We start from the raw sequence: 26015 nt of genomic DNA on the forward strand, positions 1-26015 counted from the left end.
AATCCAACTTGCCCACATTCATCCTGCTTCCTCTGCCATGAGTAGTAAGTCTTTTGACTCTGACCCAGGAGTCTCATATCTTCGGTCAGCACTCATGAAATAATAACAAGCTAATTCCTTAGTTTCCAAGTAGAGTAACCTGATAAACTGTTAGCTTGCTTTTTAGTCAAGGAGTTCCATTTCTACCAACCTCTACACTAACTTTCTCCTCAGTGATGCAGAGAAAACATAGTATCACTTTTTGGCCAAACACATTAACCATTTTCAGATCATATAAAGCTCTTCCTCCTTCCAGCGGGAGACTCTTGAAGTTTTTTAAATGAATTTGACTCCTGCAACCCAGTTCAACAAAATCTTTAAGAAAATATGTCTATCCTCACAGGATGGAGGAGAGATAGCCAGGTGGGACCCTTGTTATCACCGATGGACACACAAGTTGTTCAGATTCTTAGAACCTGTTAGGAACCAGTTAGGAACATTCCCACCCGCCACCACCCCGCCCTCTGAGGCGCGGACACCCTGCAGATTAGGAACTCTTGCTTAGGAAATTCTATACTGAGGATTTCCAATTCTCCCGGGAAAGTTCAGAGCATCTTTAAAAGCCACGTGAGGCACTGCAGCATAATCTGCAAGACAGCAAGACTCCTTCCTCACATACTGAGGAATCCCACTGCCACCCACCAAAGCAAAAATCTATTCCTTCTCCCGAGGGTGCCAGAGGCCACCACCAGCAACCTGTATCCCCACCCTCCAGCGGGCCCCGCCCCTCCCACTGTGAATCCCGCCCCTCCGCGACCCCGGGCCAATGAGAAGGCGCGCCCCTCCTTCCGCGTGGCCACGGTGCCCGCCCAGGCCCTCCCAGCACTCACCAGATGTGCGGCGGCTGGTCCAGGCGGTGGAAGCGGGTGGCGAAGGACGTCAGCGTCACCAGGGCCAGCAGGGCCCACCGGCCGGCCGCCTCGAAGCGCCGCGAGCTCAGAGGAGCAGGCCGTTTGGGGCTCCGCGCTGTAGCCGTCTCCGTGGCCACGTCCCGGCCCGCGGCCCGAGCCGCCTGGGACCCGCATCGGCCCCTCCGAGGGCGCAGTTCGGATCCCGCCAGGCCTCCGCCCGCGGCCGGCGGCATTCTTCCCCTCCTTAGGATGGCCCTCCGGCCCGTAGACACGCTGGGTCCCGCGAAGCGCCCCGCCAATAAGTCACCAGGGGGCAGCTCGGGGTGCCCTGGGAAATGTAGTTCCCTGCGCCGGCTCCGCGGCGCCGGGCCCCGGCCTCTGGGGTGGGCGGGGAGGGCGCTCGCCGCCCGGGCCGCTAGGAGGCGGCTAGTGGCGCACAGCATGACGCGCGGGCGGCGCCGGCCCGGAGAGAAGGCGGGCTCAGGGAGCTGCGGCTCCCAACGGCGCCGGGGCTAGGGGCGTGGCGGCGGGGCGGGCCGAGCTACCCGAGACCTTGGGGCGCATGCTCAGCCGGCCCCTCGCTTTTACCGGGACCGAAACCCAAGTCCTGACGTGTTGGGCCCGGCTCCTCACTTTTACCGAGACCCAAGCCGAAGTCCTGACGTGTTGGGTCCCGCCCCTCGCTTCTACCCTGACCAAAACCGAAGTCCTGACGTGTTGGGTCCGGCCCCTCGCTTTTACCGAGACCACAACCGGAGTTCTGACGTGTTGGGGGCCGGGCCCTCGCTTTTTACTGAAACCGAAACCGAAGTTCTGACGTGTTGGGGGCCGGCCCCTCACTTCCACCCAGACCAAAACAGAAGTTCTGACGTTTTGGGGTCCCACTGGGCCCGAATCGTCGCCGAGTCGGAGAGTCGCAGGCGCGAAGTTTCCTGACCTGGAAGGAGGGGCCGCCCGCAGCGCGAGATGCAAGTGGGGAAGGTCTGTGCCGCGTATCCGAGGCGAAGGGCCGCTGCTTAGAAACACTGAGGCGACCCTGGGGTCGGGGTCAAAGGTGACCGCTCGGCCCCGCCCACAGCTCCCACAAAGACTCCCAGCAGGCCGTGCGCCGCTCAGACTCGGCTCTGCGCCTGCGCGTTGAACTGTGTTGGGGGTAGGCGTGGGGATTGGGCCCGAGGCACGGAACTTGAGGTTGTGCGGGTTGTTTCAGTCATACCCTCCGTGCTAGTCTCGCCAGCCCCCAGCTCGACCGGCTGGGGCTTCCTAGCGCCGTCTCTCGTCTCCCTGTTCTGTACACTGGCCTTCGTACTTTTTCCCGGGGGTCAGCCCTACAGGTCTCCAGTTCAGTTCAGTCGCTCAGTCGTGTCCGACTCTTTGCGACCCCACGGACTGCAGCACGCCAGGCCTCCCTGTCCATCACCAACTCCCGGAGTTTACTCAAACTCATGTCCATCGAGTCGATGATGCTATCCAACCATCTCATCCTCTGTCGTCCCCTCCTCCTCCTGCCTTCACTTTCCCAGCATCAGGGTCTTTTCCAAGGAGTCAGATCTTCGCATCAGGTGGCCAAAGTATTGGAATTTCAGCTTCAACATCGGGTCTAACAGTTAGCAAATGGGTCTTAACAGTTAGCAAATGGCCTTCCAGGGTTGTTTGCGTTTTGAGAGATTGCCAAGGGGAGGTGGTGGCACTTGTGGTCATAACAATCAGTTGGGGACCTTACCGGTTTTAATTTGCATTTTCCAGGCCTGTCCCCAATCCGCTATATCAATCTCTTTATTAAAGAGTGAGAACAGCGATTGTAGCTCCAAGGAAGATGGCAGGAACATCAGGTGGAATATAATGGCAATCCACTCCAGTATTCTTGCCTGGAAAATCCCATGGTCTGAGGAGCCTGGTGGGCTACACAGTCCATGGGGTTGCAAAGAGGCAGACATGATTGAGCGACTTCATTCTTTTAACTTTTAAAATTTAGCTCTACAAATGCAAAAAGGAACATGGAATGGTTTATGCAGGTATCACTGGTAAGAGAGAGATCAGAACCCCCCCTTGGTTATATCTGCTGGTGGCCCTCACGTTTCCTATGTGAGGCATTTACAGTGGTTCTGTGCTCATCCTTAGCACAGGTCAAAGGTATAACATTTAGTAACTAGGTAAGGTGTTTCTTCAGAGATTCTAAGCTACTGTTTGCGGCTCTCTAGAGATTCCATTCTGTTTCAGCAGTTGCTCCCTCTTGGCCCCAGGGCCCCCTCCAGCCTAACCAGGTAAGGAAATGGAGGCACCCTGGAGCAGGGTACATCTAATTGTGGCCACCAAACTCTTCCTCCAAGGATGCCTGCTGCCTATCACTTGTCCTTTGTACCAGAACTATCTTCACTTTGCCCAGGAAAGTTTCCTTCAGGATAGACTGGAACTCTCAAGCTCAGGAACTAATTTAGGAGAACTGGATTCCCACTTGTGTCCTTACCCACATGGAAAGTGGAGTTGGTAGTTTGAGGATGATGAAAGCAGGGTCAGGTAGTGAAAGGTTGTTGCTGAACCACACAAAGAGCTGGGATTCTTGGCCTCCGGAGAATTCAATCCAGGGCCAGAGACGAGGCTTGATCGCTCAGAGCTTTTGTGTAATAAAGTTTTATTCAAGTATAAAGGAGATAGCGAAAGCTTCTGACATAGACATCAGAAGAGGGTAGAAAGAGTACCCGCTTGCTAGTGTTAGCAATAGAGTTATATACTCTCCAATGAGTTTTTGAGTTGGGAGTCAGTGTTTGTCCCAAGATATACATCATCCTTCCGAGTAACGTCATAAAGCAGAGTAACACTCTAATATATTTTTCTGGGTCCTCTAAATAGTCTCCCAGATCCTCCTTGATTCTTTGTATTTCTTGATAAGAAAAAGGCTTATTAACTCTCATAGACTGATTATTTCTCCTGGTGGGTGCTTCATGAAGAGGCAACAGCTTGTGTGGCTGTTCCTCAGTCTCTCTGGCTGCTCTGCACATATGATCCCAGGAATATATTGGAGAAACCTGCTTTTCTTTATCTCTTTGTCTCCTGTCCTCCATCTCATCTGAAAAGTAGGACAGGAGGGAGCTGAAGGAGTCATGCCCAAATGTATACCCTTAGGACACAAGTCTGGCATATTTCGCAGAGAAAAAGGGGCAACACATATGTTACGTCTACCCATTTCCCTTGTTTTCTACAGAACCGGTCTGATGGTAAAACTGTATTACACTTAAGAGACCCTCCAACCGGCCACCGTTCGCCATCCTCCAATGGATACCGTGGCCATGCAGTATGACATAGGAAGACCAGGTGTGTCTTCTTTAAGCCCTGGGGATCAAATCTATCCCAGTTTTTCAATACAGTTTAAAGGAGTGAGGCTGGAATTGCTAGCTCCCATCTGTAAGAGAGAAAAAAGCGACCAGCACCATCTTTCTACCGGAGGCGTCCCTCCTAGCCCTAGATGGGGCTGTAGACATTTTACACCAAAACTTTTCTTTCCTGGTCGGACTTAATCTGTCCCTTACCGACACAGGCACCATACTCGTCCCTCCCGGTTCTACCACCGAGATGGGGTGGGGATGCCCCAGGGGTAGACCTGATGGCATCCCTAACTGACGTCCAGCTCTTCATCATTACCTCTGATGCCGCCCGGGGTGCAATCAGAGTAACCTTCCCGAATGCCCCCCAGGCTAAGACCGCTGGGGGCACCGTTCGTCACCTGAGTGTCTGCGCACGACCCTGAGTATATTCCTGACCACAGTAAGACCAATACGAACATAAAACTGAGATGTTCCTTCCAAGTGTCACCGCACCAGCATAAGAGCCTCCTGAGCATCACCACACCAGTATAAGAGCCTCGTAAGCGTCACCACACCAGTATAAGAGCCTCCTGAGCATCACCACACCAGTATAAGAGCCTCTTCTGGTCCACTAAGACCCAGCGTTACCAAAGGAAAAAAAATCCATTGTAGTTCCAATCTGAGTAACCTTTAACCTCAGAGATGCTCTTGTAGCTAGAGCTCCATCTAACTTTCTAACTTTCGATTCCTAGTGAAGCTAGGCTCTTCCTAACTACCAATCCAAGTTTGGGATCTAAGTAACAATACACAGTAACAGCATAGATCACAAGTTCCTTGAAAGTCTATGATGTGACAGATTAGGTTAGTACTTCTAATTTCCAAGGAGTTATGAAATTGTCAAAGAGACTAAAAAGTTTGACCAAGAAAGAGTTCGGTCCACACGCTTTGCCCATTTCTGGTCGGTCACAGAAGGAGACACTGGGTGCCTCTTGGCATTGGCAGGTCGGTATAATCCCCTGCCAGGTTTCTGCCAAAAGCTGTATGAGGTCACCGTGGAACTGCAGAGCAGGGCTCCTCACTTGCTTCACGCAGTGAGTTTCATTCATTCACGCAAGCACACTGTAGAGTTAGTAAAGTACAGCAGAAAATGTGTTCGCTAGGAGAACAGAGCACTAGAGCTCCAAGCATCCTTACCTTGTCCTGAAGAATCCCAGACGAGCTCCCAAGGTGAAAGGTTGTTGCTGAGCCACGCAAAGACGCTGGGATTCATGGCCTCCAGAGGAGAAGAATTCAATCCAGGGCCAGAGACAAGGCTTGATCGCTCAGAGCTTTTGTGTAATAAAGTTTTATTAAAGTATAAAGGAGATAGAGAAAGCTTCTCACATAGACATCAGAAGGGGGTAGAAAGAGCACCTGCTTGCTAGTGTTAGCAATGGAGTTATATACTTTCCAGTGAATCCAAAGAATGTCTGGAGGTTGTACAGACCAGACCTACTGCCATAATTTACATTTTAAGATAACAGGGTTCAGTTCAATTTAGTCGCTCAGCCGAGTCCGACTCTTTGCGACCCCATGAATCACAGCACGCCAGGCCCCCCTGTCCATCACCAACTCCTGGAGTTCACTCAGACTCACATCCATCGAGTCAGTGATGCCATCCAGCCATCTCATCCTCTGTCATCCCCTTCTCCTCCTGCCCCCAGTCCCTCCCAGCATCAGAGTCTTTTCCAATGAGTCAACTCTTCGCATGAGGTGGCCAAAGCACTGGAGTTTCAGCTTTAGCATCATTCCTTCCAAAGAAATCCCAGGGCTGATCTCCTTCAGAATGGAATGGTTGGATCTCCTCGCAGTCCAAGGGACTCTCAAGAGACTTCTCCAACACCACAGTTCAAAAGCATTATTCTTCGGTGCTCAGCCTTCTTCACAGTCCAACTCTCACATCCATATATGACCACTGGAAAAACCATAGCCTTGACTAGACGGACCTTAGTCGGCGAAGAAATGTCTCTGCTTTTGAATATACTATCTAGGTTGGTAATAACTTTTCTTCCAAGGAGTAAGCATCTTTTAATTTCATGGCTGCAATCACCATCTGCAGTGATTTTGGAGCCCAAAAAAATAAAGTCTGACACTGTTTCCACTGTTTCCCCATCTATTTCCCATGAAGTGATGGGACCAGATGCCATGATCTTCGTTTTCTGAATGTTGAGCTTTAAGCCAACTTTTTCACTCTCCTCTTTCACTTTCATCAAGAGGCTTTTGAGTTCCTCTTCACTTTCTGCCCTAAGGGTGGCGTCATCTGTATATCTGAGGTTATTGATATTTCTCCCGGCAGTCTTGATTTCAGCTTGTGCTTCTTCCAGCCTAGCGTTTCTCATGATGTACTCTGCATATAAGTGAAATAAGCAGGGTGACAATATACAGCCTTGAGGTACTCCTTTTCCTATCTGGAACCAGTCTGTTGTTCCATGTCCAGTTCTAACTGTTGCTTCCTGACCTGCATACAGGTTTCTCAAGAGGCAGGTCAGGTGGTCTGGTATTCCCATCTCTTTCAGAATTTTCCACAGTTTATTGTGATCCACGCAGTCAAAGGCTTTGGCATAGTCAATCAAGCAGAAATAGATGTTTTTCTGGAACTCTCTTGCTTTTTCCATGATCCAGTGGACGTTGGCAATTTGATCTCTGGTTCCTCTGCCTTTTCTAAAACCAGCTTGAACATCAGGAAGTTCACGGTTCACGTACTGCTGAAGCCTGGCTTGGAGAATTTTGAGCATTACTTTACTAGTGTGTGAGATGAGTGCAATTGTGCGGTAGTTTGAGCATTCTTTGGCATTGCCTTTCTTTGGGATTGGAATCAAAACTGACCTTATCCAGCCCTGTGGCCACTGCTGAGTTTTCCAAATTCGCTGGCATATTGAGTGCAGCACTTTCACATCATCATCTTTTAGGATTTGAAATAGCTCAACTGGAATTCCATCACCTCCACTAGCTTTGTTCGTAGTGATGCTTTCTAAGGCCCACTTTACTTCACATTCCAGGATGTCTGGCTCTAGATTAGTGATCACACCATTGTGATTATCTGGGTTGTGAAGATCTTTTTTGTACAGTTCTTCTGTGTATCCTTGCCACCTCTTCTTAATATCTTCTGCTTCTGTTAGGTCCATAGCATTTCTGTCCATTATCGAGCCCATCTTTGCATGAAATGTTCCCTTGGTATCTCTAATTTTCTTGAAGAGATCTCTAGTCTTTCCCATTCTGTTGTTTTCCTCTATTTCTTTGCATTGATTGCTGAAGAAGGCTTTCTTATCTCTCCTTGCTATTCTCTGGAACTCTGCATTCAAGATGCTTATATCTTTCCTTTTCTCCTTTGCTTTTCTCTTCTCTTCTTTTCACAGCTATTTGTAAGGCCTCCTCAGACAGCCGTTTTGCTTTTTTGCATTTCTTTTCCATGAGGATGGTCTTGATCCCTGTCTCCTGTACAATATCACAAACCTCATTCCATAGTTCATCAGGCACTCTATCTATCAGATCTAGGCCCTTAAATCTATTTCTCACTTCCACTGTATAATCGTAAGGGATTTGATTTAGGTCATACCTGAATGGTCTAGTGGTTTTCCCTACTTTCTTCAATTTAAGTCTGAATTTGGCAATAAGGAGTTCATGATCTGAGCCACAGTCAGCTCCCGGTCTTGTTTTTGTTGACTGTATAGAGCTTCTCCATCTTTGGCTGCAAAGAATATAATCAGTCTGATTTCGGTGTTGACCATCTGGTGATGTCCATGTGTAGAGTCTTCTCTTGTGTTGTTGGAAGAGGGTGTTTGCTATGACCCGTGCATTTTCTTGGCAAAACTCTATTAGTCTTTGCCCTGCTTCATTCCGCATTCCAAGGCCAAATTTGACTATTACTCCAGGTGTTTCTTGACTTCCTACTTTTGCATTCCAGTCCCATACAATGAAAGGACATCTTTTTTGGGTGTTAGTTCTAAAAGGTCTTGTAGGTCTTCATAGAACCGTTCACCTTCAGCTTCTTCAGCATTACTGGTTGGAGCATAGACTTGGATAACTGTGATACTGAATGGTTTGCCTTGGAGACGAACAGAGATCATTCTGTCGTTTGTGAGATTGCATCCAAGTACTGCATTTCAGACTCTTCTGTTGACCATGATGGCTACTCCATTTCTTCTGAGGGATTCCTGCCCGCAGTAGTAGATATAATGGTCATCTGAGTTAAATTCACCCATTCCAGTCCAGTTTAGTTCACTGATTCCTAGAATGTCAACGTTCACTCTTGCCATCTCTTGTTTGACCACTTCCAATTTGCCTTGATTCATGGACCTGACATTCCAGGTTCCTATGCAATATTGCTCTTTACAACATCGGACCTTGCTTCTATCACCAGTCACATCCACAGTATTGTTTTTGCTTTGGCTCCATCCCTTCATTCTTTCTGCAGTTATTTCTCCACTGATCTGCAGTAGCATGTTGGGCACCTACTGACCTGGGGAGTTCCTCTTTCAGTATCCTATCATTTTGCCTTTTCATACTGTTCATGGGGTTCTCAAGGCAAGAATACTGAAGTGGTTTGCCATTCCCTTCTCCAGTGGACCACGTTCTGTCAGACCTCTCCACCATGACCCGCCCGTCTTGGGTTGCCCTGCGGGCATGGCTTGGTTTCATTGAGTTAGACAAGGCTGTGGTCCTAGTGTGATTAGATTGACTAGTTTTCTGTGAGCATGGTTTCAGTGTTTCTGCCCTCTGATGCCCTCTTGCCACACTTACCAGCTCACTTGGGTTTCTCTTACCTTGGGCATGGGGTATCTCTTCACGGCTGCTCCAGCAAAGCACAGCCCCTTGCTTCTTACCTTAGACGAGGGGTATCTCCTTCCTGCTGCCCTTCAGGATTAGCCAGAAGGTTTAATCCAGAGACTGTCCTCAGGCAGGATACATTATTGTTATATAATGCTTGTAAAGACCAGACCTACTCCCATAATTTTCCAGTAGTCATGTATGGATGTGAGAGTTGGACTGTGAAGAAAGCTGAGCACCAAAGAATTGATGCTTTTGACCTGTGGTGTTGGAGAAGTCTCTTGAGAGTCCCTTGGACTGCAAGGAGATCCAACCAGTCCATTCTAAAGATCAGTCCTGGGTGTTCTTTGGAAGGAATGATGCTAAAACTGAAACTCCAGTACTTTGGCCACCTCATGCGAAGAGTTGACCCATTAGAAAAGACTCTGATGCTGGGAGGGATTGAGGGCAGGAGGAGAAGGGGACGACAGGGGATGAGATGGCTGGATGGCATCACCAACTCAATGGACATGAGTTTGAGTGAACTCCAGGAATTGGTGATGGACAGGGAGGTGTAGCGTGCTGCAATTCATGGGGTCGCAAAGAGTTGGACATGACCGAGTGACTGAACTGAACTCCCATAATTTACATTTTAAGATAACAGGATTAGCCAGAAGGTTTAATCCAGAGACTGTCCTCCGGCAGAATACATTGTTGTATAATCTTAAGGAATGTAGAGGGAAAAAAAAGCTTGTCCATTCTTCCTCCTTGAGAATTCCAGACCCCTCTCTCCTTGGGGACCTCTAGTCTTCTTATTGACCTGCCTAGGAAATGATTCTCTCAGTAGCAAGCAGCTTGGTGACCTGGCACATGCAGAAGCAGGAAGAAACTTGGGTGAAGTGTCTATAGAGAGATGGTAGACAGGGGTAATCTGAGAAATTCTGTTGAGTTCTCCCTCATCCATAAGGCTACATATGTGTCTGCTGGAAGATTCATAAGTGCTGCTGCTGCTGCTGCTCAGTTGCTTCAGTCGTGTCCTACTCTGTGCGACCCCATAGACGGCATCTTACCAGGCTTCCCCATCCCTGGGATTCTCCAGGCAAGAACACTGGAGTGGGTTGCCATTTCTGTCCTGGGTTCTGCTTTGGGATGCTGGGTACCTGGAAGCACCAGAGAAACTAACTTTGAGTCCCCGAAAGTTTAGAGGTGATGTCTCACATGCTATTGCCTTCAGGGGCTTCAAATCAACAAAAATGAGGACCGGGGCCATGGCAGATCTGAGAGGGCATGCCTTCTCTAAAGGGGGTTATTAATTATCTCTGGTCGGTGTTGCCAGTATCCCCAGACTTTTTTTTTTTTTAAGGAAAAACAGGCAACAGGATTTATATATAAAACAATGTGATTTTTAATGTTACCAACTAATTGAAAGGTTTTTAAATACAGTATAGACCAAACAGAACACTGTGGACTGCTGGCTTGTGACCTCAGCTTTGGAGTCAATGGGCATATTCCCTAGCTGTTTAATGAGATCACTTGAGAGCATGGAGGACTGGTAGGTGGAATGCTGAAAGTGATGGGCACCAAAGCTCAGAAAATTAGATTTCCCGATCTCTCTGCCACTGTTGGAAGGTATCAAGCTATCATTTTAGGGCAACCCTTCATTTCACAGATGAGGGAGCTGAAGACTAGAGAAGGCAGGGCTCTGTGCCCAGTCATGCAGAGCTAGTTCCTGCACTGGGACCAGCCCCCAGGTCTGCCAGCTCCCAGCCCACTGCACCGCATCAAATACTGCTTCAAAATTACACCTCCTGTCTGCCCGGAACCCCAGACCCGGCTCCACCAGAAGCAGAATAGGCTTCCCACAAGTTCAAGAGGCCCTTTCTGACCAGACTCAAAGTTCCCCAATGCCTGTTTAGCCCAGCTTCCCATTGGCTGGTAGTAGGATCCACCCCTTTAGGGTTACTCCCCCTGCCCTGCAGCTCTATGAGTGGATGTTCCCTGAGAGGCCAGGGGTCACCACAGCAGCATGGCTGAATCGAGCAAGGTAAGGAAAGCATTTGCAGACTGGCTTCCCCTGTGGGGAGTCCCTGGGTCCTCAGGGACGCATGACAGCATAGTTGGAGTCACCACACGACCCCCAAGGCCTCTATCCCAGATAGCTCTAAGTCTGGCCTGAATTTTCCCGATGCAGGCCAAAGGAGGCCTGGCTTGCTGGGAGCCTCCTGGCTGGGAGTTGCCTCCCCTCCAGTGGATTTCTGGGGCTGAGAACCCACCAAGCATGGGTTAACGTGCCTCCTTGTTCTCTCTCCTCAGCCCATCCTGTATTCCTATTTCCGAAGCTCCTGCTCATGGAGAGTTCGAATCGGTAAGAGCTGCGCCTCCACTGAGAGCCGGGGTGGGGTGGGGTGGGGTGGGGTGGGATGGGGTAGAGGGAAGCCTGGGTGAAAAACTGGGTACCAGCTTTTCAGGGTACCACCCCCAGCAGATCTCCTGGAGCCCTCAGCCTTGAAGACATGTCCACCTTGGAAAGGCAACAAGAGGAAGGAAGGGGCTGTTTTTCCTCTTAGACCCGCCACCTCTCCCACACTGCTCTCCAAAGCCCCGTAGTAACCATGCTTCAGGCAACCTCAGAGAACTCAGAGGTCCTTGGTAACTGGCAGGGAACAGCTGGCATTCCTCACTTCTTATCTTATTTGATCTGGCAAATTAAATAAACACTGGCCAGTGTCAAGCCCAGAGGCCTCAGGGAAGGAGAAACTGCGGCCCTTCTGATTCAGTCCTCATCTGACCCTTCTCTCCCTCAGCTTCACTCAGCCCTTGGCCAAGCTCAGAGTCACAGGCTCTTGCCGAGAGAAAATGGGGCTGAGTGCTTTTGTGTCCATGACTCCATTTAAACCTGAACAACCCTAGGAGGGAGGTATTATTGGTGTCACCATTGTACCGGTGGGAAAACTGGGGCACAGGGAGGTTGCCCAAGGGGACTTGCCCAAGGTCATGTAACTAGTAAGGGGCGGAGCTGGAATTTGACCCAGCTAGTCTGGCTCCAGAGTCCATGTTCCTTCCTACCCTGCGCTGCCTGTCAGCTGGGGAAACGGGCACAGAGGCTCATGAAGTTACCTGCCCAAGGCCACGGGGCTAACAGGTGAATGTGATGGCGTTTGAACCCCGGCAGCCTGCTGCCAGGAGCCTGGTCCTGACTGCGAAGCCATCCTCCATGACCACCTCTTCCCACAGGCCCCTGGTACTTGCTAGATTCGGTGAGCAAGAGCACTGGGCTGCCGGAGGACACGTTCCTCGAAGAAGACACCCTCCCCTGGCCCACAGCCTCCGCCCTGGCTGGGCCAGACGGCAGCGTGGGCGCTGTCTGCGGGGCTGGTGTGCCTTGGCCCCGACCAGGCTCAGCCTCCAGGGTGGAGCTGGCCACAGAGCCCAGCGTCCTCCAGGCTCTGCAGACTGTGACATGTCTCAGCCTCCTCCCCTCATTCCTTCGCCTGATGCCGGCCATCGCCGTATTTTAATGCACAAGTGTGCACGCTTGCAGTCTCCTCCACTGAGGTTGACTGTTTTACCCTCACTTTGCCGGGAGGGGTGGTGGGGGGTGGGGAAACATCAAAGGAGGAAGAGAGGAAATCCAGCCACTGGGAGTCCCAGCTATGCCGCGCTGAGACCACCGGAGAGTCCCGGCGCCCTGCCTGGAATCTGCAGTCAGCAACCCGGAGACCTGCTTGGAATCTGCAGTCAGCAACCTGGAGAACAGAGAGAATGAATTACAAAGGGCTTCCTCTCTAAACAGAACCAGAGTGTCATCGGGTCCATGTGGGCCCTGCCTGGTCACTGAGCGCCTTCCCTCAGCCCTCAGGTGGCCTTGGCCCGGGGGATGAGTGCGTGTCTCCAACACATCAGCCCCGCTCACTGCTGCCTGAGGCCCTGCATGGGGCAGAGATGACGGGGACACTTCCCTGCTGTCCTCCAGGAGCCCATGGCGTGGGGGCACAAGGCTCCGCTGGGGATACAGTGAGCCCAGGAAGAAGAGAGGCAGAGCATCAGGGCCATGGGGTAGGAGAGCAGGTGCTGCTCAAGGGAGATGGGAAGCAGGGCCCAGAACTTCCCCCAGTGGCGCAGAGAAAGAAGATTCCATTTCTCTGGTCACCCCGGGGAATGTGGTTGGAGGCGGTCACCTGACTGCCATCTCCCGGCTCTCCTAGCTCTGGCCTTGAAAAACATCGACTATGAGACAGTAGCCGTCAACCTCACAAAGGATGGGGGCCAGCAGGTAAGGAGGCTGCCCCCAGGCCACGATGTAGGAGGCAGAGCCCTCGGAGAGGGGCCCAGCAGGGGATGCAGACTTCTGCCCATGAGAGATGAACCCTGTAGTCTTGCGCCCTGTAGTCCCCCCGGCCAGAGGAGGCTGCTGGCTCTCCCTCATGGGACAGGGCGGCAGGCTGTGCAGCAGCGCCGGGGCCATGGGGAGGCCCAGGTTCCAGGAGCCATACCACAGCACGACTCCAGCAGGGCAGGTGGTGAACCCTGCGGAGGCACCTTGGTGGCCACATACGAGGTGCAGGGACAAGCACACAGCCAGGCTACTGGGACAAAGCCTGTGTCTCAGCGGCCACTGGGCTTCAGGATTCTGCACGGATTCCCCCTGGTGTCATCCAGAGCCTTGGAGTCAGGGCCTTCCCCAGGGAGGGGGGTGAAAGTGGGCAGTAGGCTGGGGGCTTCCTGCTTGCTCCTTTCTGCTTTAGCCGGCTCAGGCCAGGCCTCCCAGTCCACCAGAGCCTTGTCTCCACAGTTCTCTGAAGAATTTCAGGCCCTGAATCCCATGAAGCAGGTGCCAGCCCTGAAGATTGATGGAATCACCATCAGCCAGTCCGTAAGTGGAAGCTTCGGGAGACCCCGCATGAGTATGGGGTCCTGGACAAGAGGACCTCACAGCCCTTCCTTGCCTGTGTCTACCCAAGGCACCCAGCTCTTAGGAGGGATGCAAGGGAAGTTGCCCGCTTGCTTTGGGAAGTGAGGAGAGTCTTAAGCATGGGGGGAGCCCAAGCTCAGCAGGACAAGGATCCAAAATGAGCTCGTCCTCCTGGGGAGCCTCTTGGCTTCACGGGGCTCGAGGGGAGGACGGTAAGAAGGGTAAAAAAGGTGGGGTGGTGATTTGGGCTTCCTCAGGTGGCACTAGTGGTAAAGAACCCACCTGCCAATGCAGGAGACGTAAGAAACCTGGGTTCCATCCCTGGGTCGGGAAGATCCCCTGGAGAAGGGCATGGCAACCCACTCCAGTATTCCTGCCTGGAGGATCCTGCAGACAGAGGAGCCTGGTGGGCTGCAGTCCATGGGGTCGCGAAGAGTCGGACGCGACTGAGTGACGTAGTGCAGTGTTGGAAGTGGAGGAGGAGGAATCGGCCGTCCCCTCTGGTCCCTGTCTCACTGCTCCCCTCTGCACAGCTGGCCATCATCGAGTATCTGGAGGAGACCAGGCCCACGCCGCGACTCCTGCCTCAGGACCCGAAGAAGAGGGCCCAGGTGCGCATGGTGTCTGACCTCATCGCCAGCGGCATCCAGCCCCTGCAGGTGCGGCGCCTGTGTGTGCGCTCCCTCCCTCCCTCCCCTCCTGTGAGCCCACCCGGCAGCACCCAGCTCATCAGTGGGCAGGGGCTGGGGGCAGGAGGACAGAGGGGACCCTCAGGGACTTGCCCTGGATTGTGGGGCAGAGGGAGGAGGGCAGCCAGAAAATACCCATCCCCCGGGGACCCCCAGGTTTCCAAGGACACCTCCAGAGGCACCACCTCCCTCCGAGGTGGGAAGGGGCCAGGAGGCAGGGAGAGGTGAGCCACCCAGGTCCTGCCTAGGCCCACAGCAGCCTCCCTTTCACCTGTTCTCTGTCATAGACTGGGATTCACCTCAGATTTTTTTTTTTTTTTAATTTTCACTGGTAGAACAGAAAAGTGTTAAAAGAGTTCATCTGTTTTTAAAAAAATTCATCTGTGCTAACTCTTGACTTTGCAAAAAAGAAAATAGCCGAGAAAGGTGGAGTGATTTTGGAAATAAGAAAATAGCCCAGGGCTTCCCTTGTGGCTCAGCTGGTAAAGCATCTGCCTGCAATGCAGAAGACCTGGGTTCGATCCCTGGGTTGGGAAGATCCCCTGGAGAAGGGAAAGGCTACCCGCTCCAGTATTCTGGCCTGGAAAATTCCATGGACTGTACAGTCTCAAGGATCCAAACAAAAGAAAATAGCCCAGAAAGGTGGAGTGACTTTGCAGAGTCACTCTCAGTGTGACAGACCCCAGACTGTGCACCTGTGCCCCTTGTTGCTTTTTATTTTTTTTAACAAAGGAGGTTAGAGCAGACAGACACCCGGATCTCCTGAAAGCTAGTCCTGTGTGCCTCCCCCCATCCTGCCCCCTACCCTGTCTCAGCACCCCCTCTTCACAAGGGACCATGCCATAGAGAAGCACTGGATGCAAGGGAGAGAGGCCTTGGGTTGCATCCTCCCACCTTCCATGTCTCTGCTGCAGTCACAGGCTTCCGGACTACCAGGGACTCTGGGGCAGCCTGAGAAGGTGGCCTCCAAGATTGTCACCTCCCTTCCAACCTGGGGCCCAGATGGGAGGAAGGAGCTCACAGGGTCCAGGGTAGGACAGGTGTACAGTCAAAGACCGCGTGGGAACTGGGCTTGCCGGAGGGGCCTTGGCGGAGTGGGTGGGCTCAGCCTGGCTCCCAGAGCTCACCTCTGATTTCTCCTTGGGCCATACAGAACCTGTCTGTCCTGAAGCAGGTGGGACAGGAGAACCAGCTGACCTGGGCCCAGCAGGCCATCACTTCTGGCTTTAATGGTGAGTCCCTGCTCCTGTGAGCTGCCCCCTGGTGACCTCTCAGAGAAACGGCCCTCACACCCGGGGCCCCGGGCATCTACAGCAACCTCCCAGGCCCTTTGGCCTTGACAGTGGTCGCATGGATGGGCAGGGCCAAGGGGACAGTGGGTTGGGCAGCAACCAAACTTGACCCTAACCCCTGGTGCTTCTGGGACCCTCGTGCCCGAGGCCTTTGGGACATAGGAGGCCCAGCTCCACTGGCTCCACTGCCCACTGCGGGCAGGAAGCCAAGGCCCGCGAAGCGCCCGCCCCTCAGCGTGAGACCCGCTGCCTTGGCCAGAGGCAGGTCTTGTCCTCTCAGGGGAGGGAACCATAGCTGCGCTGGCCGAGGGCAGGCACCCCACACCCCGTCACCGTCTCCAGGCCTGATGGCCGCATTCCCTCCAGCACACACTCCAGCCTTGCTACTCAAGACAGCTGCCCGTGTCATAGCTATGGATGCCAAAGCCCAGAAAGGCTGACCTCCCCTTTCCGTGCCCAGACTGAGAGTCGCTGTGTTGCCTCCCCACAGCTCTGGAGCAGACCCTGCAGAGCACGGCGGGGAGGTTCTGTGTGGGGGACGAGGTAAGCCCCTCCCCGGGCCGCCTCAGGCTGCCACCGTCTCCCCCTAAGACTCAGCCGCCTCCCTCCAGCCCGGGGCAGGCTCGGTCTCCAGAGCTTCCCGAGGAGGCAGCTGTGGTGGGTGTTGGGGAGGGCACCCTCTGTGTTAAGCAGAAGTTGGCTCGTGGGGCGCTCCTCAGGTCCCCTTGGTCTGCTGCCTCAAGAGGAAGTGAGTTTCTAGTTCCTTGAGGTATTCAAGTCGAAGACCTCGTCTCCGAAATGCAGAGGCGGTCCAGCCGTCACACGAGGGATTAGACTAGACAGTTCCTCCATTCCCTTCCAGTGACAGGATTCTAGGGTTCTAGTGCCCTCGGCTCATACAGGCTGAGGCCCTGGCCCTGTGCTAATTCTGGTTCCCGAGCGCCACCCTGCAACCTGCACCCAGAGGCATCCCGTCCCTGCTGGGCACCCTCCCTGCGTGCTGATGGTTTTTAACGAGGACAGTACTGTCCACTGAGGCAGGCAGGCCTTCTCTGGCTACCCACAGAGCTGGTTGTCAGGGCAGCTGGGGCTTAGCCGGGAGAAGTTCTTCTACCCAAGGGACAGACCCCGCCCGGGCCCACGGGAGACAGGCAGGGGGAGGGCGGCCTTGGGGTGGGTAGAAGAGCCAGAGGCAGATGGCAGCATCAGAGGCCAGCACCCCGGTATAGGAACCGGCGTGAGTCTGGGGTGCACCCCCTGATGAAAGCCCCCCCTGACCCTCTTTGTAGGTGTCCATGGCTGACCTGTGCTTAGCGCCTCAGGTGGCAAATGCTGACAGGTAAGAGCATGCCACAGCACCCTTTCTCCTCCTCCTGGCCGCTCCCCTCAAAACACCCAGCTTCCTCCTACTGTCAGGCCCTGACTTCATCTACTGAGGTGACATCTCATGCAGACTCTCCCCAACTGGCCAAGGTACCCCCCCCCCTCACCCCGTGCTAGGCCACAGCAGCCACTATGGCCCGTAGGAGACGGCCAGAAGCAGCTGGCATAACACCGTTGCCATGCCCACCACAGCCCGGGGGATACCCCGCAGTCCCTGCTCCCAGGAGGGGGTGCCTCGCCTGGTGGACACCCCTGAAGGAGACCCTCTGAGAGCCTGCTCTCCCCCGTGTGGTGTGTCTGTGCCCAGCAGTGAGCTCTGCTTTCCTCCCATCAGCCCTTCAGGAAGGCCCAGATAGAACCTCTCTGTGGAAGGCATCGTGCTGAGCACTGCTCTGTGTGTGTGTGTGTGTGTGCGCGCGTGCGTGTGCGTGCGTGCACATGCACACACGTGTGCTCAGTTGCTCAGCTGTGCCTGACTCTTTGGGACCCCATGGACTGTAGCCCGCCAGGCTCCTCTGTCCATGGGATTCTCCAGGCAAGAATACCGGAGCAGGTTGCCATTTCTCACGCCAGGGACTGTTACAGTTATGGAAACACTTAACAAGAATGTGTTGGAGAAGGAAATGGCAACCCGCTCCAGAACTCTTGCCTACAGAATCCCATGGACAGAGGAGCCTGGTGGACTGCTGTCCATGGGGTCGCACAGAGTCGGACACGACTGAAGTGACTTAGCATGCATGCAGGCATTGGAGAAGGAAATGGCAACCCACCCCAGTATTCTTGCCTGGAGAATCCCAGGGACAGGGGAGCCCGGAGGGTTGCTGTCTATGGGGTCGCACAGAGTCGGACACGACTGAAGCAACTTAGCAGCAGCAGCAGCAACAAGAATGTGTAGACACATTCCCTCCCCTCAAGAAGCTCATGAAAAGGCCAGGAGATAATCTGTATATGAGAGCCCAGCACCAGCCTTACACATATAGGTCATGGAGATTGCCACGGCAGCCTGTTCCCGTGGAGTGGGAACAGCGAGAAACTCGGCACTGTAGGAGGCCTGCCCCTCCGCAGAGAGCTCCCTTGTGAATGGAGCCCCCAGCTGGCAGGGCCGCCTTCCTATGCCTGCGCCTGCCAGCCCCAGGGGCTTCATCCAGCCCTGCCCGCCTGCCGCCCACAGGCTGTGCCCTGCAGACCTCGGCTTAGATGGATGTTTCTCTGCCCCAGGTTCAAGGTGGACCTTACTCCCTACCCTAACATCAGCCGCATCAACAAGTCGCTGCTGGCCTTGGAGGCCTTCCACGTGTCTCACCCCTGTCGGCAGCCGGATACACCCCCCGAGCTGAGGGCCTAGCTCTCAAATTGCGCCCCACTGGTGCCGGGGCGGGGGGCGGGGAGGGGTGCAGGGGGAAACACGGCCTGGGCTGAACTTGCCTAGAAGTGAGCGAGCCCCGACTGCAGAGATGCGGAAGACCTGAACCCTCGCTCTGGCTCTGCCTTCCCACCGGACCGCTCTCTGCCTTGCCCCTTCATTTGGCACCTGTGGTCAGGGTTGGGTGGAAGGATGCGGGAGCGGGTAAGGCAGGACGTTACCTGGTGTCTGGGTCTCAGGCAGTCAGGAGGATGAAGTGAATGTAGGCTGAAACGTCTGGCCAGTTTACCGGAGCCATGAGGAAGTCTGCGCACTCTTCCCATCTCCTCGACTGTTAACTGACTTCTGAGACAGCCCACCCTGGAATCTGATCATTAAACTAAAGCCCAGGTGTCTGTGCTGTATCACTTAAAGCTGAGCTGGGTTCCAGAAGGTGAACCCTCTTCCTGGCTGGAATCCCCCTGTGTCTGGACCAGGAGAGAGTGAGCCAGCCCCTTGCCCGCCCCCTGTGGTTGGCCTGGCCCTCAGGACCTAAGGGCCAGGAAGAGAAATAAGCCCTAAAGCCTGCCTGAGAGAGTCAGACAAGACCTAGGAGAGAACAGGTATGAGAAGCAGGAGAGAGAGCATCCTGTGAGCTAAGCGCCCAGGGCTGAGAGTGGTACCACTTCTAAGGCTCTCTCAGCCAAGTCCCTCATCTTCAGGGGCAGCGTTCTCTGGACCAACCCCAGGGTTTGATACTTAGGATACATCCTGTTGTGAGTGGTTCTGAGAGTGGAGGCAGGCTCCTCCATGGGCAGCATAAGCAGCCTCCAACTGGCGAGCTCAGGAGACCAACCTGGCAACAGCTTACCTTGGGCTGCCCTAGAGCAGGTCCCCAAGCCTGGAAGGAGCAGCCAGAACCAGGATCACATCTAGACAGAGATGATCTCCCCACTGCTCTCTGTGGGGAGATTGGGGTCACTTCTGAGAGAGAAACAAGATGACTTGTATATCCCATACCTGAGATTTCTCTTCCCCTGTGTAACTGAGGTTTAAATGGGGAATTAAGATATATGTGTCCAGTCCAAATGGAAGTCCCCTCTCTCAGCCATGAATCTCTTCTTTTTAAATATTTACTTTTACTTATTTATTTTTGGCTGTGCCAGGTCTTGCTTGCACCATGCAGGATCTTTAGTTGCGGCTTGTTAACTCTTAGTTGCAGCCATGTGGGATCTAGTTCCCTGACCCAGGATCAAACCTGGGCCCCTGCATTGGGAGCTCGGAGTCTTAGCCCCTGGGCCACCAAAGAAGTCCCTGTAAGTCCCCGTTTCTTGAGCTCCAATCCCAGGGCACCTAGCTCTTCCCTCTCGTCCTAGGCTCCTTGGTGGCATCTCATCTTAGATGACCTGGGTTCCAGGCTCTCCAGTGACCAAGGTGGGCCAACTGTGGTCCCAAAGCGAGTTTGTCCTGTTGGAGACAGACAGAAGCACAGGAAGGGAGATGAGACACAGCAGTGGAGGGGGAGGCTGTGCGTGTCTTGCTCTGCTGCCGTCTGCGCCCTTTCCCCCAGATTGCTCCAGACTCACCTGGCTGCATCAGGCTCCCCTGGGCTCTCTCCAAGAAACCTTGAGATCAGAGACTAATCTCAGCTCGGGGATCTGTAACGGTCACCTGACTTGGACTTTGAAGGTGATTCAAGCTCTGGTGGATTTTAAAGAGGGACTGAGCTCAGGGGGAAGAGTGGAGGCCCCACACTCCAGGCTGCACTCCCTGGCCGTCCAGAGAGAGTGGAGTCTGCAAGGAGCAGCAGGCAAGCGGCAGAAGCGAGGCTTGGCCAGTTGGGGTGCTGCTGCCACGACCCCAGATCAAGGCGACAGCTGGCTCTGCCTCTCACTCACAGGTGCCTTCAGGAGCCCAAATAATCCAAAGTGATTGCCAGCACTGCTGAGGTTACCAGGTCCTCCCACTCCTCCCTCCTCCCAGACTCGTTTCCAGGCGACAGAGAAGCCCAGCAGACTTCTGGGAAGTGCGGGCACCAGCCAGAACCCACGTCTAGGACAAAGCTCTGGACGCAGACAAGCTGAGCCCACGCCCCTAGTCTGAATGATTCCACGGGGAACTTGCTATAACGAGCCGGGCGGGCTGGGGTTCCTCCTAGAAACTAGCTGGGGGTTGTCCTGCTCCAGCTGCTAATGGACCCCCTTCCTTCCACTCAGTCCACCAGCGTGCAGTGAGCCCTCCCACCCCACGGGCTGGGGGCTGGGGGCTGTCCTGCTCCAGCTGCTAACGTACCCTCCTCCTTCCACTCAGTCCGCCAGTGTGTGGTGAGCCTTCCCACGCCCATGGGCCAGGGCCTGATGGCCGTCCTGCTCCAGCTGCTAGTGGACCCCCTTCTTTCCACTCAGTCCGCCAGCATGCGGCAAGCCTTCCCACCCCACGGGCTGGGGGCTGTGGCTGTGTGATTGGATAAGGCAGCTGCAGGCCCTGCTCTTGCTGAGCTTATGCCTCCCCACTGACTTCTGGACATTGACCTGACCAGCTCTCACTCCACCGCCTAAACATCATGCCTGTCTGCTTATATGTCTGATCTGAGATAATGTTCAAAAGCTGATATATTTCAACTCATGTCTCCTCCTGGATGGGTAGCACAATATTAACCTGTCTGGGACTTCCCTGGAGGTCCAGACGTTAGGACTCTGTGCTGCCAATTCAAGGGGAAGAGTTCAATCCCTAGTCAGGAAACTAAGGTCCCACATGCTGCAGTGAAGTAAAAAATAAAAAATAAAAAAATAACCTGTTTAACCTAGAGCCTCCATCAGCCATCCTAAAACTGGTGGCCAAAGCCGAATGGATTTTAAGGAAATCCAAATGAGGTAAAGAGGCGATACAGCCTCCGTTATCAAGCATTTGTAGAAACCATCCTCATGCACAAAACTCATTTTGATATTTTTCTCATAGTTCTGGTCCTCTCTAGTTCAACACAAATTTTCTGACACGTGTTGTGAGGTGAACAGCAGCAGGTGGGGGAGGGTAGAGATCAAACACTGTGACTTTTCCTGAGCTCAGAGAGATCCTTGGAGTTGTGACATTTCTGAGGCCCTCCTTTTTGTCTTCTGGTTTTCCCTGAGCCCAGACAAACCTGTTCTTCCCCACAAAAACAGATGTGTCTAAGCCAAAGAAACTCACTCTGGGCTGCTCTGAGCTGCCGAGAAACACTGGGTTGGGTTCTTCAGGCGTCCCCACATCCACGACCCAAGCCACCCAGAGATGTGGCTGACTAACCTTTGTGGTTCTCAGCTGTAGAGGAACCATAGTCCATCTCCTTATTTCATGATGCTTTTGTGAAGGGGAGACTTTTGTGTTTTAAAGAACCTGAGCCACGGAGCTCTTCACATAGTCTATGGCAAAACGGTCTCCAGGTCAGGGCTGGGAACCATTCTTGCCACCTTCTTCACCTGGAACCAAGGAGAAAACTAACCCAGAACCAACTCAGCTCCCAAGAGGCTGCTGCAGCTTTTCTGGAGTTTCCTGTGAGCTCTGGAGCCTGGGACTGTGGAGGTGAGCGAACCTGGGGGGATGGAATTGAGAGGAACAGAGAGCAGGCAGGCCCAGGGAAGCCACCAGCTCAGGACCAGCTGAGGGATGGAAAAGGAATGGGGCGGGGGGCAGCGGGATGCATAGCGTTGTGGCCTCACTGAACGACACAACTCCTGAGAAAGAGGAGCATCTGTGGGTTTCCAGGCCTGCGGTTTTAAAGCTACCGAGGCTATCTGTGTTCCAGCCCTGGGGCCTCCACGGTGTCCAGGGCATCAACATGGGTAGCTGCCCTGCTGCTCAGAAATGCGGAGACCTGAGATGTGACCAGCTTCAGCCCCTCCCCCTAGGAAACCATCCTCCCAGAACCTGGGGCTGGATACATGGGCGAGAAAAGAAGACTTCTCTATTTCCAGAGGAACTTAGCTGTGCTGTAGGAAGAGAGCAACATTCCTATACCTTCTCCCCTGTGTGACGGCAGAGCTCCCTCAAGCTCCTCTAGGGCTGCACTACTGACCAGTCCTCTCTTGACCCCAGTTCCAAGCACAGCGACTAGCCTCACTTCATAAATGCAGGTGAAATTGAAAGGTGCCCTTCCTGTAGTCATGGCTGGTTGCCTTCTCCCTCCTTGAATGTCTCTTCCTCTTTTAGGACCCTGGAAGATCATGAAGAAGCAATATTTCCCCAAGTGTGTAGACTTTTCTCTAGAGGTCAGACAGTGGCTCCAATGCTTAGCAATAATTAAGCTTCTATAGAGGGTTTTTAAAACGACCTCCTCTGCAACTGTCTCAAGTCTGCAAGTAAATTCTTATTTGACTGGATGGGGCCTGAGTTCAGATATATCTCTCAATCCAAAAGCCATCTCCTATTGAGAGGATATTTTCCAGGAGGGGTTTCTCTCCCATGGCTGACCGAGTGGTAAAAAGCAGGTCCTTCTTTATTTCCACATCAGCTGTTAGATCTGTGAAGACCGATCCCAGGATACCGAGGACGGCAGGGAGGTCTGATCTGCCCTCCTTCTGCAGTGGGCGTGGTCATAGTGGATGAAGAACAGATACTGGAATGACTTAATGCTGGTAATTAGATATGGAGAATCTTCCAGCTCATGGAAGTAGTGAAGTATGACTTAATGCTGGTAATTAGATATGGAGAATCTTCCAGCTCATGGAAGTAGTGAAGTGAAAGTGAAGTCGCTCAGTAGTGTCTGACTCTGCGACCCCATGGACTGTAGCCTACCAGGCTCCTCTGTCCATGGGATTTTCCAGGCAATAGTACTGGAATGGATTGCCATTTCCTTCTCCAGGGGATCTTCCCAACCCAGGGATTGAACCTGGGTCTCCCTCATTGTAGACCGTCTGAGCCAGCTCCTGCTTTACCATCTGAGCCACCAGGGAGTAGTAAGTCCTGATAAATACTTTAAAAGGATGAAAGCAGAATGAGGGTGCTGCCAGGAAATCTTTAAGAACATAGCAAAATATAAACGATTTTGTTCCAAAGCAATTTTACATAATCATTAAGGACAGCAGCTAACTTAACTACAGAATAAGCAGGTAGATACACATGTTCATAAGATAAGTCTCATTCTATTGGCTCCATGGCACCCCACTCCAGTACTCTTGCCTGGAAAATCCCATGGGTGGAGGAGCCTGGAAGGCTGCAGTCCATTGTGTAGCTAAGAGTCGGACACAACTGAGCGACTTCACTTTCACTTTTCACTTTCATGCATTGGAAAAGGAAATGGCAACCCACTCCAGTGTTCTTGCCTGGAAAATCCCAGGGATGGGGGAGCCTGGTGGGCTTCCATCTATGGGGTCGCACAGAGTCCGACACGACTGAAGTGACTTAGCAGCAACCTTTGAACATAGCTTATTTAGCTCTTGTTTCCAAGGTCAAAAGCAGGCATTAGCCCACTTAGGGCAAATACCTGAACTAAGATGTCTGCTGAATGTAGCAAGAACTTCACGGGCTAAAGAGCGTCAGACTGGATGTCAAGGGCTGCAGTGTGTGGCTGCACACCTGCATATGACCCTGAATGATGTCAGGGTCAATGATATGACAGATCATATACAGAGTGCCTTTAAAGTTAGAAAATGGGACTGCCCCAGTGGTCCAGTGGGTAAGAATCTGCCTGCCAACGCAGGAGACAGAGGTTTAATCCCTGGTCCGGGAAGATTCCACATGCCACAGGGCAACTAAGCCCGTGAGCCACAACTATTGAGCCTGTGCTCTGGGGCCTGGGAGCCGCAACTACTGAGCGCATGCTTCACAACTACAACAGGCTGCCCGCCGAGAGCCTGCGCTCCTAAGCAGGAGAGGCCACTGCCGTGGGAAACCCAAGCACCACAACCAGAGTAGCTCCTGCTCGCCACACCTAGAGAAAGTCTGTGAGCAGCAATGGAGACTCAGCACAGTCAAAAATAATATTAATTTAAAAAGAGATGCCTGTTCACATGCTTCCTGATTTCAGCGGGTGCCGGGGTCCAGCCCTGGTGGATCCAGGGTGATTCAAAGGGGAGACGGAGTAGGCGAGGAAAAAATTTATTTCTATAGAAATATAAAAGAGATTAAGAAGAAATAGTGTAGTAGGAAAATTATGTGGAGAAAGAAGGCTGAATAACTTGGCTTACGGAGAAGGCCAATAAAGTTCCAGACAAGGAGCTTGCAGCATCTATGTTGGGCCACCGGCGCCCACTTGAATATCGAAGGGTACCCCTTAGGGAACCTTAGGCTCCCTTTCGCGCGGGTCTTAAAAGCCAGGGCAAGTAAGTAGACGTGGTGAGCCGCCCCACTCCAGATGGGAATTCAGCCTGAAATTAGAGTCAAGAGGAGACACGGGGGAAACCAGTCCAGTGACTTTCCCCAGCCTTTATTGTCTAGAAAGGCCTTTTATACCTTTTTGATTGTACATAGAGATCAATGGGTAATACAAAATTATGCAGCGTTAGCAGCCCAGATTCTTATCAAAACCAGGCTTTTCTCTCTGCATACCTAGTTGTATACACAAATTTTAGGTAGTTTACATCATCTTCCGGCCAAAAGGGCCAATTAACATTTTACAGCCTTTTTTCTGATAAGGGTTTGTCAACGAGAAGACTTATTTGTGTTAATCTTCCCAAAGTCTGGTGCCACTCTCAGAAAGCACTAAATAAAGTTACATTCTTACATAGCAAGGATGCAAGAGGAGTGCAGTGATATATAACAAAGAGAAAAGTAATTAACTCAAAAGTCTAGTGTTGCTAACATCAAAACTATTATATATCTTTTTCCATATCCCATTTACATTGATTAACATCCTCCCAGGTGCCTAAAAGATAAAGAATATGGAGGCCTGGCGGCAATCATTGAGTCAACAGTGAAAACTCGTCACCAATATGATTTTTAGCTCTTTAGAAAAGGCTCTGTATCTTTAAGATGTTTTAAGCTTTGTGCCTCTCACGGTTGGGGGCTGTAAGCAATTCTCAAGCTGTAAGAGGTCCCTGGGGAACCCGTTAGGCAAGCTAGAGAGTTGTAAGAGGGGCTTTTCTGAAACATCCCTTTCAAATGCATAAGACTAAAATTTGACTTTTTCCAGAGAATATCAGAAGAGCAGAGTACAAAAGCTGGCAGATTTTTGTTTTTTGGGGGTACATGCCTGGGAAATACTAGGGGGAACCCCTGAAGCCTTATCACGTCCTTGGTTTTGTCAGGCTTCCTTCCGCATGACCTTGTCATGGGTGGGATTCCTCACGCTGGCCCCTGGCAAGTGGGGATGAGATTTCATGCAGCAAAGGCCAAGTGATAATGGTTTAACTATGAAAAACAACCATTTACAAAAAAAAAAAAGATAAAATAATCTCCAATATGTTCTGTGTCATCAGTGACATAATATACTTGGCATACCCAAACA

General features: G+C 52.5%; 2 protein-coding genes across 12 annotated transcripts in view; one reads left to right on the forward strand and one right to left on the reverse strand.

Moving 5' to 3' along the window:
* The window catches only part of POMT2 (protein O-mannosyltransferase 2), a 41954-nt gene extending 40004 nt beyond the window's left edge, over positions 1-1950 (reverse strand). For 3 of the 6 annotated variants that reach the window (XM_069597173.1, XM_069597172.1, XM_069597168.1), the window contains exon 1: positions 870-1940. In XM_069597173.1, coding sequence (XP_069453274.1) covers positions 870-1333 — 464 coding nt within the window. In that variant the 5' untranslated portion in view covers positions 1334-1940. Of the gene's footprint in view, positions 1-869 lie in introns of all 6 variants that reach the window. The other 3 variants (XM_069597171.1, XM_069597170.1, XM_069597169.1) reach the window with 2 other exon arrangements.
* On the forward strand, positions 1334-21385 carry GSTZ1 (glutathione S-transferase zeta 1). Of its 6 annotated transcripts, none has more exons than XM_069597180.1 (10): positions 1359-1871; positions 11291-11342; positions 12212-12234; positions 13183-13250; positions 13770-13850; positions 14423-14548; positions 15732-15810; positions 16361-16413; positions 17160-17209; positions 18472-19009. In XM_069597180.1, the coding sequence occupies exons 2-10, from the start codon at positions 11326-11328 to the stop codon at positions 18596-18598; spliced, it is 624 nt and encodes a 207-aa protein (XP_069453281.1). In that variant the 5' UTR covers positions 1359-1871; positions 11291-11325; the 3' UTR covers positions 18599-19009. The 6 variants fall into 6 exon arrangements, with proteins under 6 accessions (XP_069453280.1, XP_069453281.1, XP_069453284.1 ...); XM_069597181.1 differs by lacking the exon at positions 1359-1871 and adding an exon at positions 10942-11021; XM_069597179.1 differs by lacking the exon at positions 12212-12234 and having other exon boundaries at positions 1334-1871.
* Positions 21386-26015: the final 4630 nt, after the last annotated feature.

The sequence above is a fragment of the Ovis canadensis genome, chromosome 7, assembly GCF_042477335.2.
Source record: "Ovis canadensis isolate MfBH-ARS-UI-01 breed Bighorn chromosome 7, ARS-UI_OviCan_v2, whole genome shotgun sequence".
NCBI lineage: Eukaryota > Metazoa > Chordata > Mammalia > Artiodactyla > Bovidae > Ovis > Ovis canadensis.

What these genes read in the sequence shown, in the direction of transcription:
- GSTZ1 (XM_069597178.1), top strand. An exon ending in CATCACTTCTGGCTTTAATG is followed by an intron (nt 15,811 to 16,360) that starts GTGAGTCCCTGC and finishes GCCTCCCCACAG; the next exon opens with CTCTGGAGCAGACCCTGCAG. An exon ending in GGTTCTGTGTGGGGGACGAG is followed by an intron (nt 16,414 to 17,159) that starts GTAAGCCCCTCC and finishes CCCTCTTTGTAG; the next exon opens with GTGTCCATGGCTGACCTGTG.